Source organism: Miscanthus floridulus, chromosome 2 (assembly GCF_019320115.1).
Source record: "Miscanthus floridulus cultivar M001 chromosome 2, ASM1932011v1, whole genome shotgun sequence".
NCBI classification, from domain to species: domain Eukaryota; kingdom Viridiplantae; phylum Streptophyta; class Magnoliopsida; order Poales; family Poaceae; genus Miscanthus; species Miscanthus floridulus.
The window spans coordinates 165,752,603-165,770,201 of NC_089581.1; the positions used below are offsets into that span (position 1 = coordinate 165,752,603).

The 17,599-nt window shown below is 44.0% G+C and overlaps 1 protein-coding gene across 2 annotated transcripts; it reads left to right on the forward strand.

The window, feature by feature from the left end:
- Positions 1-1,524: 1,524 nt before the first annotated feature.
- On the forward strand, positions 1,525-5,401 carry LOC136540485 (uncharacterized). 2 transcript variants are annotated; one of them, XM_066532492.1, is made up of 8 exons: positions 1,525-1,682; positions 1,783-1,923; positions 2,801-3,028; positions 3,624-3,831; positions 4,033-4,169; positions 4,459-4,539; positions 4,643-4,709; positions 4,795-5,401. In XM_066532492.1, the coding sequence occupies exons 2-8, from the start codon at positions 1,796-1,798 to the stop codon at positions 5,116-5,118; spliced, it is 1,173 nt and encodes a 390-aa protein (XP_066388589.1). In that variant the 5' UTR covers positions 1,525-1,682; positions 1,783-1,795; the 3' UTR covers positions 5,119-5,401. The 2 variants fall into 2 exon arrangements, with proteins under 2 accessions (XP_066388589.1, XP_066388590.1); XM_066532493.1 differs by having other exon boundaries at positions 2,806-3,028.
- Positions 5,402-17,599: the final 12,198 nt, after the last annotated feature.

Consider the following 17,599-nt stretch of genomic DNA (forward strand, 5'->3'; position numbering starts at 1 on the left):
TTCGATCATAGATATTTCATCGCCATCTACAAAGTTTACACTTTAACTTTATTTAAGTAGCACATATAAGTTCTATAGCATTTTCACTTAATAAAAATTGGTTTGAAACCCTAAATGATATAACGTGATATTAAAATGTAACTTTCGTTTCGATAAAAATTACTTTAAAACACTAAATGATATAACGTGACATTAAAATGTAACTTTCGTTTCGTGTTTCCGTTGATCGTTTCGAGTTATGAAAATCGATCTACACACTATATCACATGCATTAACACATAACCATGATGCTCATGACATGTTTTGGTAAAATATTTACAGTGTAACACCGAGGGTGTTACACTTATACACTTTGTCCTCATCAGCAGCTGCATTGGCACAACCATCATCATTGTCATCTGGTAGTATGATCAGATTGACCCAATCAACTAGCTCAGCTACATTAGCAGCCATAGAGGAAGGAGGAGTACTGCAGGTATCACCAGTGCCCTCTACATTCTCAGGGGCGACATTAGAAGCTCTGCCACCTCTATTACCATAAATTTCACTGCCTTCACCAGTTGTCACATCAGAAACACACCTTCTACCAGAACTAGCATTAACAGACTCTCCATGTTTGCTGACCACATCAACTACAAGAAAAGCAGCCCTATCAGCCCATCTGTCCTTTATCAGCCGCTGAAAATGCTCATCATTTCTGACTTTCCATTTAGAACCACGGTTAGTGTCAAGAACCCAGACCGCTAGAGTTTGTGATGGACCCCAAATGATCTTTGTGGCCATCTCCTCATGAAATTTCTCCAAACTATACTGCAAGTTTCTATCCAGCCACAGTTCATGCTCTTGATCAGCCATTTCTACTAGCCCATACTCTCCATCGGCGACAAACTTAGGAACCTTAACAACTAATCTAAACGCGTTGCCAGGATCAATCCTGACAGAATGCAGCCACAAAAAATAAATCAACGAGTTAGGCAACATCTTACACGCACGGTTCGTACACAACATCTACCATTTCGAATGCAATGAGATGGAGTGATTGATCTTACCTAACGGGACAGTCGGTCCTATCCATTATTTGAGGAACTGGTGAATAGATCACCGACATAAGCAGAGATGGACAAAAACCGAATCAAATCGACGAACCCTAACCCTAATCCCCCAAATCAAGGCAACAATGTAGACCGCGGACAGGGTTCCAAGCAGGCACATACCTTTACACCATCACCAAAGTGCTCGGGGAGGACATGTCTCGCGGCGTTGTACGCGGCAGCGGTGGCGGCTGGTGGGCGTCACGCACGGACCAGAGAAAGGAGAAAGGGGAGCGGATGGGAGAGAGTGGAGTGGGCCGCGGGGTAATATAGACGCTAGGAGCAAAGCAGTCATTTTACATTAGCCTGCTGACTCGAATCCAAGCTGAACAGCGGACCTACCACACGAGTCAAAATGACAAATGCGTATCGTTTTTCTCTGACGCTAAAAACTTAGCGCAACATAGGAGGCGCCATCGGTAATAATGGTACAAACGGCGCTGGCCGCTGGGGGGACGGCGAGCTCCGGTGGCTGCGGCGGTGCGTGGAGGCGGCAGCGAAGGGCTTCGCCATCGGCGCGGGCCTCAAGGGCGGCCTCGCGCTCTTCTCCGTCCTCGTCCGCATCCGCAGCCGCCGCTCCCCCAGATCGAGGTCTCTCTCGCGCGCACAAGCGGGATGCTTTGGTGCGGGGGTTTTTGGTCTTGGTGGTTCTAAAACTAATTCTTGTGCCGTGGCGTGCTGGTGAGTGCAGGAAGACCGGAGCTATGACGAACGAGGAGGCCGTGGTGCTCGCGGTTAAGGAGACTGTGAAGTACGGCTTGTTCTTGGGGACCTTTGCCGGCAGCTACGTCTCCGTCGATGAGTACATCGCTGCCGTCTGGGGACGTAAGAGGTCAGTTCACGGGACCATCACAGTTGAAAAAATTTCTATTTGGGGACTGCGAATTTGCTTGATGTGGAGATGGTTGGCGATTGCTTGTGTGATGATTCGAACAAACCATGTGTGTTGCCTTTGGTTAATCCGATGTGAAGATAGTGGAGTAGGTGGGAACTAGGTGCATTTAGTTATCTGTCAAGTGATGTGTTTGAATGAACATGTCTAGAAGATGAAAAGCAACAGAAAATAGATCCTGCGGCTTGTGTTACTTTTCTTTAAATATTAGTATGAGAGGCCAGAGCTGGTGCTTTGGTGAGGATTAATTGAATTTCGATAGAAATAGTTCTTTCTTCTCGGGTACTGGGAAGTGCATGCATGATTGCTGACTGTGGTGAGAATTGATCACAGTTCTACAATTGCAAACAATTCTTCCTGTGGAAGCAATTTTGTTCATTAGTGATCCAAGATGCTAGTTTTGATTGGACAAGTGCTGCATCACTGTGTTGTTTACTAAGATTAGTTGAACCAAAAACTCGTGAAATTTTGTTTATAGTATAGGACTTCTGCAACCTGCTGTTATTCAGTGCTATTGTTGTGAGAAGCTCAGTAGTCCTGTACTGTGAAGTACTTTGATATAGTATTGATCAGACCTGCATGCTAGTGGACTAGTGGTCTTTTGATTTTATTGATGTATGAGATATCTTTCATGGGTCTTTTGATGAACCCAGATATGATCAAGATGCTATGCAGCAGTCCCTATCTTGCCATTTTGTAGTTGTTTCTCATTGACACAACACCTCAGAATCTTGTTCCATTACAGCTTCCACATCTCTTTGAATCACTAGGTCGATTTTGTTGGATAATGTATAACTGAATACTCTTGTTGCTTCAGAACAGCAAGGTGGAGGTCATTATTAGCTGGGTTGATTGCTGGTCCTTCTATGCTCCTGACAGGACCAGGAACTCAGCATACTAGCTTGGCTATATACATTCTGATGCGTGCAGCAGTGCTTGCATCCCGTTGTGGAATAAAGAGCAAACGTTTTGGAAAGATCTGTAAACCTTTGACTTGGTCACATGGTGATGTCTTCCTTATGTGCCTCTCATCTGCACAAATTTTGTAAGTTCCCTTCAAATATTCAATATTTTTTTGTTAGGTTCTAGTGATTGTTTAGAAGTTAAAAATTATTGTTAATGTTTTCCAAGTTATGCCGTGAATGGAACTGTTTAAGGCCCCCTTAGGAACAAAGGAAAAATGAAGGAATTCTATAAAGTATTGCAATCCTATAGGAAAATTTCCTACGAGAACCCTTTTGGAACAAAGGACCGGGTTCCTACAATTCTTATGAAATTCATATGGAATGGCTTGTTTCATAGGAATTTTACCTAGAGGTTGAACTTCATGGAAAGTATCCTTGGTGTCACTCATCAAATTCATGTATTTTTTGTCCAATCCATCCAAACATTCAGTTTCCTGTGTTTTCTCAATACATAGGATTCAAGATGTCAGGGCATTATATTCCTACATTTTTTCTTTTCCTGCGTTTCTAGAATTCTGCATTCCAAAGAGGCCCTAAACCAGTATACCATGCACGAAAAAGTTTCTATTCTCTTGTCATGGGCAAAGTGATTAGTCAGGACTGCATATATATCATCCCATATATTCTGTAGCATGTGAAAATAGCGATTTTTTGCCTCCATTATTTTCTATGCAGGTCCACATACATTTTAAAGCAGGAGAGTTTGCCATCGTCGTATAAATCATTTCTAAACAAGCATGGTGGAAAAGATCTTTCTATTTTGCAAGGTGTGAAGGATGTAGTCAACCACACTGCTTTCAGTAACTTAGCGGGTATCAAGAAGTACTACAAATCTGTTGGTGTTGACATAAAGCTAGATCCGAACATGAAAGTGCCCTGCTCAGTAAGTCTTAAGATCCATATGAATGAATTATTGAGCTACTATGCATTGCACTTTGAAATTTGACCTATCAAGCATCCAGTAAATAGAATCAATTCTGTGGCATAACATTTCTCTGTGTCCGTGCTATCTATAGCTAATCTGTTTTCAGTTTTTGTTAATTTTCTTTTCTCCCATGATCTAACTTCTTATGTTTCTTTCCAGATTGTGCATGGTAACCAGTCATGTACAGGACATGTCTTTTCATTCTTGTTACAAGCATATGGAAGAGCAGTTCCTGTATACGTTCCAGTCTACTTAGTCCCTGCACTTGTAGTTCATAGGCAGCATCTCATGAAAAGGTATACTAATATATGATGGTGCAATTACGGTGACAAGTTTAGTTTTTAATTGGGAGAAAAACGTTTTTCTGCTGTCAAAAACCATGCACACTGCATCAATTGAGCCTGATGTGCCAAGGATGATTGTGCTCCATAAATTTATCCTATTTTGGCTGAAAAAGTCAAAAATGATAACAAGCAGAATTTGTGAACAATATATCTGTTATTCAAAGCTGACATGCTGCCTTCTCCATTTTTTTTTAAAAAAGGATGCAGTGTCTCTAACTGTTGTGTCCCTTAAAACATGCAGGCCTTACTCAATTATAGGGAAGAGTTTTCTAGGAGTAGCAAGATCTAGTCTGTTTCTCTCAGTATACTGTGCATCTGCATGGTGAGTTCACTATTTATTATTCTGCTCTTGCAGTAAGCATCTAGATGTATAATCGTTTTTTCCCCTTGGGATGGAATTAATGGTGTTTCCTTCTATATATCAGGGCTTGGACCTGCCTGCTTTTTAGGACCCTCCACAGAGCCAATACTCCTCTTGTCATCCTTGGCACGGTATGCAGAACAACTTTGGCACATGAATTCAGCTTCTTTTCCTAATCCTGCAGCTTTATGATACCAAGTTGTTTTCATATGACAGTTTCCAACAGGTCTGGCGTTGCTTATCGAGAAGAAGAGCAGGAGAATTGAGATATCCCTGTACTGTCTTGCCAGAGCTATCGAGAGTTTTTTCACATGGATGACGGATGCAGGACTCTGCCCTCCAATACTGCTGATAAAGCGAGCCGATATGGTTGTGTTCAGCATAGCTACCTCTATCGTTATGCACTGCTATGCGCAGGAAAGAGAAGTCTTCCGGTCCAAGTACCTGAATGTGCTGGACTGGGTATTTGGTGTGCCGCCACCACCTGACAGTGAGGATAAGAATTGCTATCGGCCAGATGAAGCCAAGAAATGCCAGTGACATACTGGCTTGTAGAGTTCGTTACATTGTTTTTGTATGGTCTTGTGATCCTAGCGCGAGACTAGACCCATTAGAGGGTTTAGTGAACAAACCTTGTACAGGATTCCTCCACAATCGGGACTTAGTGGATATAGCAAAATAGATTTATTCAATTGATTTGTCAAAACGATGCCCTGGTCAATTAAATGACCATATGTGGTTGTAACTTATGACCTTGATGTGTGAATGTAACTTATGGTCTTTGAAATCGTTAAATTGAAATTGCCCATTCTATTGTTTCGTAGACCGTTGTGGCTGAAGAATTTGGACTGGAACCTTGCCATTTTAGGTAAAAGAGGAAGGGATGAGAATGCAAATAGAAAATCATGCTTAATGAAATACATTTCTTAGTCTTTTAATCGTATTTTGGGGTAACTTCTCGTTTTTTGTTCCTACATGACCCAATCCCGCTGTAACACTTTGACTACGTGCTTTAAAATGATTTTTCTCCCCTTATGATTAATCCTCCATCCATCAATGCAAAATGTATGCTTTTTTAAGATCAAAGTGTATCAATTTTGAAAACAATGAGTCCAATCATATGGATGTTGTATATCAATTGATTAATTTTTCAACTACTAATGGTCTCGAATTTGTAGCGATCGACAATATAAAAAAAATACTTATTCTAAATGGTATGTACTACTTACGTGTGTGTTCAATTATGATGCGCGTATACTTCAGGGGTCCGTATCGCGTATCCAATACGTATCAGATACGGATACGCCTCAGATACGTATCCAGGATGTACTAAGAATTTTGGATACATACTAAGCTGGATACCTGTATCCGACACGTTCGGGCTGATTGGATACGGGCATATGGCCCAACTTACCTCTCGGCTCCCCCGCCTGACCAACTAAAACAATTTCTGAGACTACGGTACGTTCGGCGCAAACCGTGTTCCTATGTTGTGCCGAGATTAACACTTGCTCCAAATGGAGCAAAACGAGCTTCCAATAGACCCACGTCACCTAGTAGTACCATCGGGTGCAACCAAAATGACTTCTAAGCCCCTGGTACATTCAATGCAAACTGTGCCCTGATCTTGTACTTAGATTAACATTGGTCCCGTTCGCTTCGCTGAAAAAACAAGCTAAAACACTATTCTAGCTGATTTGTTGTGAGAGAAAAATACTATTCCGACTAAAAAATAAGCTAAAAAGTACAGATTATAAGACAAGCGAACAGGGCCATTGTCTCCAATCGGATCGAAAGAAGCTTCCACTTGACTCATGTCATCTAGGAGGAACACCTGGTGCGACCAAAATGATTTCCAAGCTCGTGGAACATTCAGCGCAAACTGTGCCCTGATCTTGCTCTAAGATTAACATGGTCTCCAAACGGATCGAAACGAGATTCCATTTGACCACTACTACAGATTGACTTATCACTATCGCCACTTTCACTGTCGTAACAATAGAAGCGACTGTGTTATGCTTCCACCACCGGTTGGACCGATAGGAAGGCCTCCTGAGGAAGGAAACCGACAGTTGAAACTTCTACCACCCATGGGTTAACAATAGATGTGGCAGTAGTGTTTTCTCCGTCGCATGAAAAGCCAAGCCGACTGGATAGGCGTTCTGGCCACCGGTCCTACACGACCGTTTGGTCTATCGGCAGTAGTAAATTGAGCGAGTTTTTTTTCCAACTACCCACAACACAGTTGCATCACCATTCCACTTCTCCATCTTCAAAGTTGGAGCATTTTTCCTCTCTCCCAGTTTATGTGAACCATTGCACGCCTCGCACAGTGCCACCACCACCTCCCGTACGGTTGGCACGTTGTTCCTCTCATAATTTGTGTGAACCATTGCACGCCTTGCGCCGCGCTGCTGCCAGATCCAAAGGCAAGGGTAATGCTTTCACACTACACTGACATATCTTTGTCGGATTATTTTCCTCTTTAGTGATCTCATTACTAAGGAAGGTCTCATCCTACTGCACAATGACGATCGCAGGCTCTTTGAAATGGAGGCAGCCCCCAACAACAGGAATGCACTGGCCAGCCTCATAGAGGATGTTATTCTGGAGATCCTCTGCCGCCTCCCCGCCCGCTCCTTGTTGTGCTACAAATGTGTCTGTCGCTTCTAGAACCACGTCATCTCCAACAACCGTAAGGTGCTGTACCAGACTATGGCCGACTTCTTATACGATGACGAGAAAGGTGAGAGAAACTTCACTAACGTCATCGGTGAACGCCTCGACTTATCCTTCTTGCCCTTCCCCATTGACAAAGTAGCTATCTTAGATTGCTGCAATGGCCTCGTCCTATGCTTGTGCGTTGAGGCTGCTGGATCCTGCTATATCGTCTGCAATCCGGCAACCAAGAATTTGCGGGTACTGCCGCCTAGCATCCACGCTGTTAATCAGGATCGATTGGGGTTCGATCCGACAGCCTCCTCACACTTCCATGTGATTGAATTTGTGGAGGAGGAGGACGTTGAGTGCCTAGGTATGGAGATCTACTCATCTCAAACTACAGCATGGATCTATTAGGAATCTAAATGGGGCTAGGATATTGATGATGTGATACGTTCAAGATCAGCAAGTGTGTTTCTTAATGGTTGTCTACACATTATGGGGTACTCTCTGATACTTATTGTGGATATAGAGGGAAAGACATGGAGGAAAATTCCTAGGCCTCATGGTACTCTACCCTCCATCCATCAAGCTTAGGGTCACTTGTGTGTATGTACTGTTGGTGGTGTTAGTGGTCACAATATGTCCCAGCTTTTAGTCTGGATCCTTGAAGACTATGCTACTAATAAATGGACATTGAAGCATACTATTAGCACACTGAAGGTGTTTGGAAAGACTAATATTAAATTTGGTTACATGGATTACGATTCAGCCTACACAGCGATTACAATTCACCTAGAATGGAATTTGATTTTCTTTGTTGGGGCAGAAAGAACAATCATCATGTATGACATGGATTGAAGAAAAGTTCATGTCATCTCTGACAGTGCCGACCGTAGCTATGGTAGACGAAAAGTTTATGTTCTCTTGTTCTTTTTCTTAGAGTCATTAGCGGAGTAGTGAATAAAGCTCCATTTGATGTATATCTATGTCACGACATGTTCAAATGGACCAATGTTGTTTGATTGTATATGGCCATGTTAATTTCGTCTAGGATGGATGCTGTCATTATTGCAGCTAAACTAGTGTGCCATCTTAATTTGTTGTGTTTCCAAATTGGTTTATTTCTCTGGCGCGAACAATACATTATGGTGGTGTTACAGCTCCCGTCACCATTTCATACGGTGATTCAGCATTAGGGTGACATCGCCCTACTTTGAGAGGAGGAAGGCCTGCGTGATAATGAAGAAGGAAGAAGCACTGTAGTAGTAGAATACTTATATTGATTTCTAATGTTATGGGTACATGGGGAATGCTAATGAGGGCACTCCAAAATACTACACAAAAATGACACCTCAAAAGCACTACAATGCACCCGCATTATAGATGCGCCTCAAATGTGGCAGGGAATCAAATGGTCCACGTTGTCTGCCCTACTCCATCGCCCGTGTGACTCGCGTGGGTGGCCATGGATGTCAGGGACCTTGACTGTTGCCTTCCCTACTCGTGTCGTATCATACGCTTGAGTATACGTCGTCATTAAGTCTAGTTTTAGATGAGGATGAAATGTGGCAGGGAATCAAATGTGCCAGGGAATCTAAAACGCATCGTGTTCACCGCTCCATTGCCCATGAATCACGTGGGTGGCCACGGATGTCACGGACCTTGGCTGTTGCCTTCCTCGCGCGCGTCTTGAGGTGGGGCTATTTAAGCCAAGGTAAGCTAGTTTGGCATCAGTTGTGCTCATTCCACACACCTTCTTCCTCCAAGAACTGCCTTTAGTTTTAGTGAAAGGAAGCTTTTGAGCCTGTCATCCATCTTCATCGCCATGGTGCTCGTTCTTCAACTTGTCTAGCGACAGCACCGGCGATGGGATAAGGCCTTGAAGATTGGCTTTCTTCCACGTTTGGGGGTGCAACAATGGTTGCTTGTCCTTGGTGCTAGTGGAAGTTTTGCAAAGATATAGGGAGAATCACCACCTTTGGTATGGCTAGGGGTGATCCTCTCTTTTGTTTCCGTGGAGGAGTCGGACATGTGGGCTGCAACCCTTTTCTACACAGGGGATGCAAGTGGAAGCTTTGCGAGGTGAGTGTCACGTCGGCTCTCTTCATCGGAGCAGCCTACAACTACAACTCTGTCATTTCAAACTCTGCTCCATGCCCCTTCTTGGGTGATGTTAGTGGAAGTTTTGCGACATCGTAGTCGAGTATAGGTTATTTTATGTACTCAATAGGTCTTTATTATTGTACACCCAATAGTCTTTGATACGCATCTTTGTTATTGTACACCTTTCTAATGTAACCTACTAGACTTATGAATAAAGGTGATTTACCTTTTTAACGAAATGTTGACTCATGTCGTTGTGGTACTCACATTCCTATTTTTATTCTACTCTGGTGGCGGGTGACCAGGCGGACGAGACCCTTCAGACGAGCCGCGTGGTGCAATCAATTTTCTCCATCTAACTTCCAATGCCGTTTTCTAGAAGAAGCATGTTCCACCAAGATCATGGGAGACATGGCCTTGCCTTAACTCCTGCTCTCGCCTAGTGCAATCATAGGGAAATCCAACAGATGACTAGCTCACCGATATATCCTTTGATAAAAGGGGGTACCAATTACGATTGCTTTCAAAATTTGTTACACTTAATTACCACCCACACACACCATCTTCCAAATCTCATCCAATGGCAGAGTGGCAGAAGCACCCAATGGAAGACTCACCAGAGGAGAGGGTGTTTGGAGGTCCTCCCCTCCTTCGTGACAGTTTGCGATGGGAGTACGGGTAATTATGTATGGATCTTGCACTTTATCTTATGTTGGTGGTCTTGATGCTTCCCCTTTGTATAGTGCTATCTCCATGGCGCATCTGGCGCCGTGCTTCCCCGCTAATGGGGAAGGCACCTCGGTGTTGCCACAACTGGTGCCCCAATCTACCCTCAGGGAGGAGAGCCGAGAGGCAAACTGGCTACAGCTTTGCCTCGACGCCGTGCAGACGATGCTTGTTGCGTCTGAAAGGTCCTTGTTTGGTTTTGGTAATTGAGTGACAACCTTAGGTGGACTAATATGTGTTTGAGTGAGATACATATGTAATTAGTCTACAAGTACATCATGTGTGAGCAACCATGCCATGGAGGTGAAATGGCTTGGATATGTTGCAAGGCTCACACATGTGATGAAGGAGCTCATTGCATATGAGAATGACATTGAGTCATGTGACTAAGGTGGAGAAGATCAAGACAAGACTTGGCTTAATGGACCAGTTGCAAGCATGAAAGGCAAGTTGGAGGCTTTGGAGCGATGGACCGCGTGGCGGTGAAGCTTGAGCAAGACTTGGTGCCGATGGACGATGAAGAGAACGGTGAAGATCAAGTGAAGTCAAGATCGATGAATCAATATGGTCACATGATGATATGAAATCATATCATTTGTGATTGGTTGGTGCATGTGTTGCATCAACATCAGAGGAGATGAAATGGAATGTGCAAGGCAAAGGTATATTTGTAGGGCATTTCGTTTCATCGATCATAGGTGTGTAGAGAAGTTTATGACCGGGTTTAGGATAGATGGTCGTACTATCAAGAGGGGCAAACTTATTTGCATATCGGTCATCTAGTGCCACTTGAGTGATCTAACTTTGCATACGTGTTAGGATCGAGTGGCGTGGTGAAAAGAGTGCTAATCCTTTGGGAAATATTTGTGAAAAGCTAATACACGTGCACAAGTTGGTGAACACTTGCTGGTGTTGGCACATTTGCATAGGTGTTGGCAAAGGTGAAGAAAAGGAGATGAAACCAGGTCAGGGTGCTGCCTAGGTGGCACCACCAGGTGGCAGTGCCTGGCTGAACAAGGCCAAGGAGTAGGTGTTGGGCGCTGGCACTGTCAGTGGCGGTGTGCACCACCCCGTGCTGTCTGGTGCCACCACCGTGCTTTTCCCAAGAGTAGGAAAAGGAAGGGGGGCACCACCATGGGCACCGCCGTGCCATGTCTGGTGCACCGCCCTTTTTATCTAGAGAGGGGGTGTTTTAGGGGGTTAGCCTAGGTGGTCACCACCACCCCTAGGGCAGTGCCACTACCACCCCTGTCTGATGCCACCAACGCCTGTTCAGTGACCATGACTAGTCAAACTAGCCATTGGATTCGACCGCTGGGGGGCACTACCACCCCATGTATGGTGACAACACCATCATGTCCGGTGCCCTCACAGAAAGTGCAGGTTTGCTCCAATGGCTCTATTTGGCTTGGGAGCTATAAATAGAGGTGGAGCTTGGGTATTTGGCCGACTGAGCACCTTGGGGATGTGTTGCCCTTGTGTGTGCTTGGTTTAATAAGCCTCTAACTCACTTGTGCTTGCGAGAAGTGTGAATCCATTGCGAGTGAGTGATTCTAGTATGTTGCATTATGAGATTGCATCTACTGGGACTAGGTGATCGAGTTGCAAACCAATGGTGCTTATTACTCTTGGAGGTTGCCACCTCCTGGATGGCTTGGTGGTGGTATTCGTTGAAGCATGCAAAAAAGATTGTGCGGTGCTCTAGAGAAGTGATTGTGCTCACCCCACGGGAGCCGCAAAAAGCAACTCTAGTAGAGCGAGATATGAAGGGCGACAAGTGGTCTGATCGGGTCAAGTGCTAGAGCTTGTGGTAAGCACTCCACGTGGGAGAGTGTGACTTGTGGGTCACCACTAGCAAGAGGATCGGCGGCAACCTTGGAGCTTGTCTTAGCAGGGACTAGCATGTTGGCAAGCATGTGAACCTTGGGATAAAAATCACCGTGTCATCCTTGTCTTCCCGTTGGTTTGCATCCTCATAATACAAGCTTGTATTTACTTTATTTACATTGTGCTTGTGTAGTTGCTCTTGTAATTAGTTAGCTTGTGTAGCTTGCTAGTTACCTTCTTGCTTATGTAGCATAGAAGTAGCTCTCTTGCGTGGCTAATTGGTTTGAGTAACCTTGTTAGTCACATTGCTTGGTTTCTGTAGCTAAGTAATTTACGCTCTATAATTTGGCTTATTTAGCCTTGTTATTGAGCATTGCTAGTGAGCTTAGGAGCTTTGTGCTTTTGCTTACTAGATTGTGTAGGAGCTCCCTCGGTTGTGCAAAGTACTAGTGCATAGGTTTGTGTGACCTTGCTCTAGAATTGTTTAGGTGAGCTCTAGCTAGCCTGACACCTTTATTGCCTAATTAGGATCTTCATAAGGTGCTTGTGAACTTAGATAGAGGGGTGTAGTCTTGGCTAGACCGATAGTCTTATTTCCGCATTTGTTTTAGTTAGTCGGTGCATTTAATTTTAGAAAGGACTATTCACCCCCCTCTAGTCCACCATCTCGACCCTACAAGTGGTATTAGAGCTAGGTGTGGTAGAACTACCTGAAATAACACGCTTTTAGAGGTGCTCATCTTCCACTAGACACTAAGCACCCTAAAAGTTAGCTACAACGGACAGTTCCATTGAGAACACCCTATGGGAGAACTTGAATCAATCCACATTTTACCTCCAGAATCCGATAATGAGTACGCATTTACAATACTTAGTCTATTTCATACAACAAGAGTTCTTAGAAATTATTTATTACAATACCAGAGTTCAGAGTGTGATAATAAAACAGTGGAATAAAAATAAACATATAGCAGAAATGATAGAAGGATCCATCTGTGCCCACTAGAAGAATCTTCCACACAAGGGCTACTCCTCAAGCTGCACCTACAACAGGGGTAAAATAAACCCTGAGTACACAATGTACTCACAAGACTTACCTGACTAGTGGAAATAGTTTCCCGACTCCAAGGAGTATGATAGGCAATATGGGTTTGCTGTTTTCTTTTTATTTGCAAAAAACATTACTAGGAGTACGTCCTTAAGGTTTTATTAGTAGTCATGATTACTTCATTAGCTAACCATTCTAAGTAAGCACCTATTCTACTTTCAAGCAAGGGTTGAGCAATCAGAACCATTTTACCATCTTTCATCTTCTAGTTCTTACTATGGTACTAGACCATAGCCAAGTCATACCGTCTCACAGAAATGGAGATTCGTGAACCAATGTATCCCACCTGGGTACCTTGAAATACATGCCCCATTTGTACCCTAGGCACAAACAAGACCAACCCATTCCACTCCTATCAAGGGGTCTAGATCCCCGTCCAAACTTGGACTCCAAGCCTCCACACTTGAGACCCGATCTTAGTATGGTGCTTAGACCTCCACCTTTCCTCGCCTCCAATCAGTCGGTCCAAAAACCCATGATAAGAGCATAACGAGCCTTCCCACTCCCATAAGCAAGTATGTGCTCAGGATAATAAGTCTGTGACATGACTACCATCCATAGCAATGAATGGTCCTTAATTAACACGGACAGGGAAAACAGTGTAACCAAGCTAAGCCCCATGGCCGCTAGACACAACTCATCACACCCACCAATACCCATACCATATCCCGACCCGATCTCTATTTTTTCCTTTCATCATTTTATCATAAGAGTAAATATAATAATCACTTATTGTGAGTAACGGTAGGTTACTCATGCTACCGAAAACCTAAGCATAACATCTACTCAAACCTGCACTAGTAAGACTCATAGGACAGATATATCTATGCATGTGGTTTTCATAAAAATTCCTATAACATAAATGCACATCACATATATATTAAGTGATTATAAAAAATAAGGGTTATGCATCAGGGCTTGCCTTGGGCAGGCACGGTGTTAGCTGTGTCAGTCGTCGGTGGCTCTAGGACTTCCTCCCTCATGAGGATCTCCTCATACTCCTCGACGATCTCCTCGAATCACGATCGTCAGTGGTCACTATCTCCACCAACTCATTCTCTACATGTATACGATGATGATGCAACACTTAGCATTTAGGTAATAGCAACTCTTAAAACAAGAATATGCATACTAAGCTACCAAGCTAGCTCTAATGACTAAGATACTAAGCTAACTATCATCTTCACCAAGCAGGGTGTTGAATTCAACTAACAAACCCTTAGCTTGGCAAATTAAGGATATATCTTTATTTCTTCTAGTGATTTAATGTATATTAAAACAAAGAGCATTTAACTACCCTAATGATTAGTCTACCCTAAGGCTACAAAAATTATAGTGAACATGCAATAATACCCTGAAGCTACTGTAAAAATTTCAGGACCAAAGCTAGCACCAATTTACCACAAAAATTCCTACAATGATTAATTTAATAATATGAAGGATTCCTAAATGATTTAATAGCTCCTGATATCAACATGTATATATATAAACTAAATATACCAAGAGATAGAGCATAATTTTATGAACCTAACAAAATTTGTTTCATAGTTTTTAGACACCTACATGATTTTATATTAATTGCCAAAGATCAGCTCATAAATTAAATTAGAAAACTATTTCTAATTCCTTATGAAAAAGAAAAATGAATTTTCCCACATGGCCCACGTGACATAGCGCGTGTGTGCGTAGCAGCCCATGGTGTGACCCACGTGAGGGCGGCCTACAGCGCGAGACGGCCCACGACGGGGGGAAATCCCGCGCGCTGGCAATTTTGCAAAAGAGACCTCGAACTTCTCCCGAATTACAACTAAGTACTTATACTATTTTGCCCTCTCTCAAACCTTTTTCACTTAACCCCCTAGCTTTCCTAGAATTCCCCTAAGCACTCCCCCGGTGACTCAGCGCATGGCGACGCAGAGGCTGGTGACACAGCGCGGCTACGCCGGCCACCTAGGACCTACGGTAGACCACCTAACGGGCCGATCACCATCTCCAACTCGAGCGGCTACGCTAAGCGGCGGTGTGGGGTGACATGACTTGCTAGGGAATGCTGCAGCGGTGCGTGGCCATCCGCGATGGCAGCACCACTATTTCGGTGAGCTAGGGTAGCTACAGACCTAATTGATTAGCGTGTGAGCATCAGGAGGCTACCATGGATTAGGTTGAGGTGACGGTTGGGGTAGAGGATGATGGAGGAGGGCTAGCCACATGTAGCCAAGTCATGTGGCGGTGCATCACGGTGGCACGGTCATGTCAGCGATGATGGGAGGCGATAGCGGTTCCACTAGCGTGCACAAGGTGGAGAGGGAGGCAAGGAGAAGCTAGTGGTGCATGCGAATTGGCTCAGGAGGGATGGTAGGAGGGTTGCCCTCGACCATGGCTGAGTGTAGCCTTAATGGCACGGCAGTGGGAAAAAACTCCAAATTGGAGCTTGGCCGTGCTCGCTTCAAGGCTGGGTGGGGTCAGAGGGGTGTCAGGTGGCTTAATGGAGAAGTCAGGGATGTGATGAATCGGGCGATAGTGACTCAACCATGCCAAATTAAGCAAGCAGGGTCAGCCGGTCATGGTGGTAGAGAGAGGAGCAGGTCTGGCTTGGCTCATCCTCGCCTTAGCGACAAGCGGTCATCTAGACCCAAGGTAGCATCTACGCACCTGCTACGTGACAACACGACCAGACCATGTGCGTGCGCATGGAGGCAGGTGGGGGTGCGGCATGTGCGGCTGCAGTGCCATGAAGGCGAGGCGACGGCACGAGGTAGCCGAGACAACCCACGTGCGTGTGGGGACAAGGTGAGCGGTAGCATAGCACAGCGTTACAGTGGTGTCGGTAGCGGCAATGCAAGGTAGAGTAGCAGTGCGTATGCGATGATGAGGTGATGGCGCCGGCAATGGCTCTGTTGCAGCGCAGGGCGGGGTAGGTGGCAACATCAGCGGCTCTGCACGGTGGGGCCAGCAATGGCCGAGCCGCAGCTAGGCCAGAGGCAGCCATGACTAGCCACATGCGGCAGCGCACGCACGCGTGACCATTGCGGTGATTCCGAGCGCCTGAGCTTGGTGACCACGTCCACCCGGCGAGCCAGCCCGAGAACGTACCGTGCATGAATTTTAAAGCATCGATAGCAACTAAACGGTTGAGGTTGACACTAAACCGCCATCACTATGCTAAAGAGGGTCTATTAGGCAACCAATCTGAGCTAAAACATGACACCGCCTCTTAACTCAATTTCACAAAATAAATCCCCAAACCTAGCATTGTCTAGCTATCAATAAACTTAAAGAATCTTCTAAGTCTTGGCTGAATTTAATTTCAAGTTCCATTTCTAAGCTACTAGAATTACTAGCTAGCAATGTTATTTCTCTAGAGCAAAAGTTGCATTGTCATCTACAAAGTTTGTACTTTAAACTTTATTTAAGTATCACACACATGTTCTATAGTATTTTTGCTTAATAAAAATTGGTTTTCAACCCTACTTGATATACATGAGCTATTGAATCAACTTTCATTTAACATTTTTATTGATCATTTTAAGTTACAAGAAATTTATCTATACATTCTATCACATGCATTATCACATAAACATGGTTCTCATGTCATGTTTTAGTAGTTGGTTTAAGGCATAACACCGAGGGTGCTACACTAGGCCTCTCATTTGTGGTCTTCACTGACCCGAGAGGATGGCAACTTATGGGCTAGATGTTGATTGTCCATACATTTTTTATAGCATACACTTTGTACGGTGGAAAAATTGGATGATATGCAATTTTAAGTTTATTTGCCCTCAAATATGGTGGATGGTAGATGTAAGCTTTTCTCATGTGTTGGATGAAGATAATCTAACTCAAGCACAAGAGAAATGCCTAGATCTCGACATCCATGCTACTAACATCATGTATAGATCTTTGGAAGATTGCATATTTGGAGAGATCATTAACATGAAGACCACTCATGAGATTTGGATTGATCTCAATGAGAAGTATGGGACGGTCTCCGATGATGATGATGATGAGCCCAAGGAGGAGGCACATGAGGATGTTGAGCATAGCCACAATTCGGTGATTGTGGAAGATTGCTCCACCTCATGGTTAAGTGACGACGATGATGATCATACCATAAGATCACTTGACAAGATTGATGATGATGCCACAAGTGATGCCAATGATGATGCTACTCCATGCACACTTGATGGTGATGATGATGGATCATGCTCGGGCTATGAGAGTGATGTATCTACAAGCTCATCCACTACATCACATTGCTTCATGTCACAAGGTGACACCAAGGTATCTAGTGCAAATGTGATTGATCTTGATTCATATGAGGAGCTTCTAGATTGATATGGTTGTATGATCAAAGCTTTAGAAAAAGAGATGGCTAAAACTGAGAAATTAAAAAAATGAAAACTATTTTCTAAAGAACACATGTGAACAACAAAAGCATCTACTTTATGTTACTACTTGTTCACATGAGGAGCTAAAATTGGCTTATGAGGAACTTAGTGTTACTTATGATAACTTGGTACAAGAGCATGCTTTTCTCATTAATAAGCTTTCCAATGAAGAAATTAAAACTAGTGAGAGCTCATCACGTGGGTC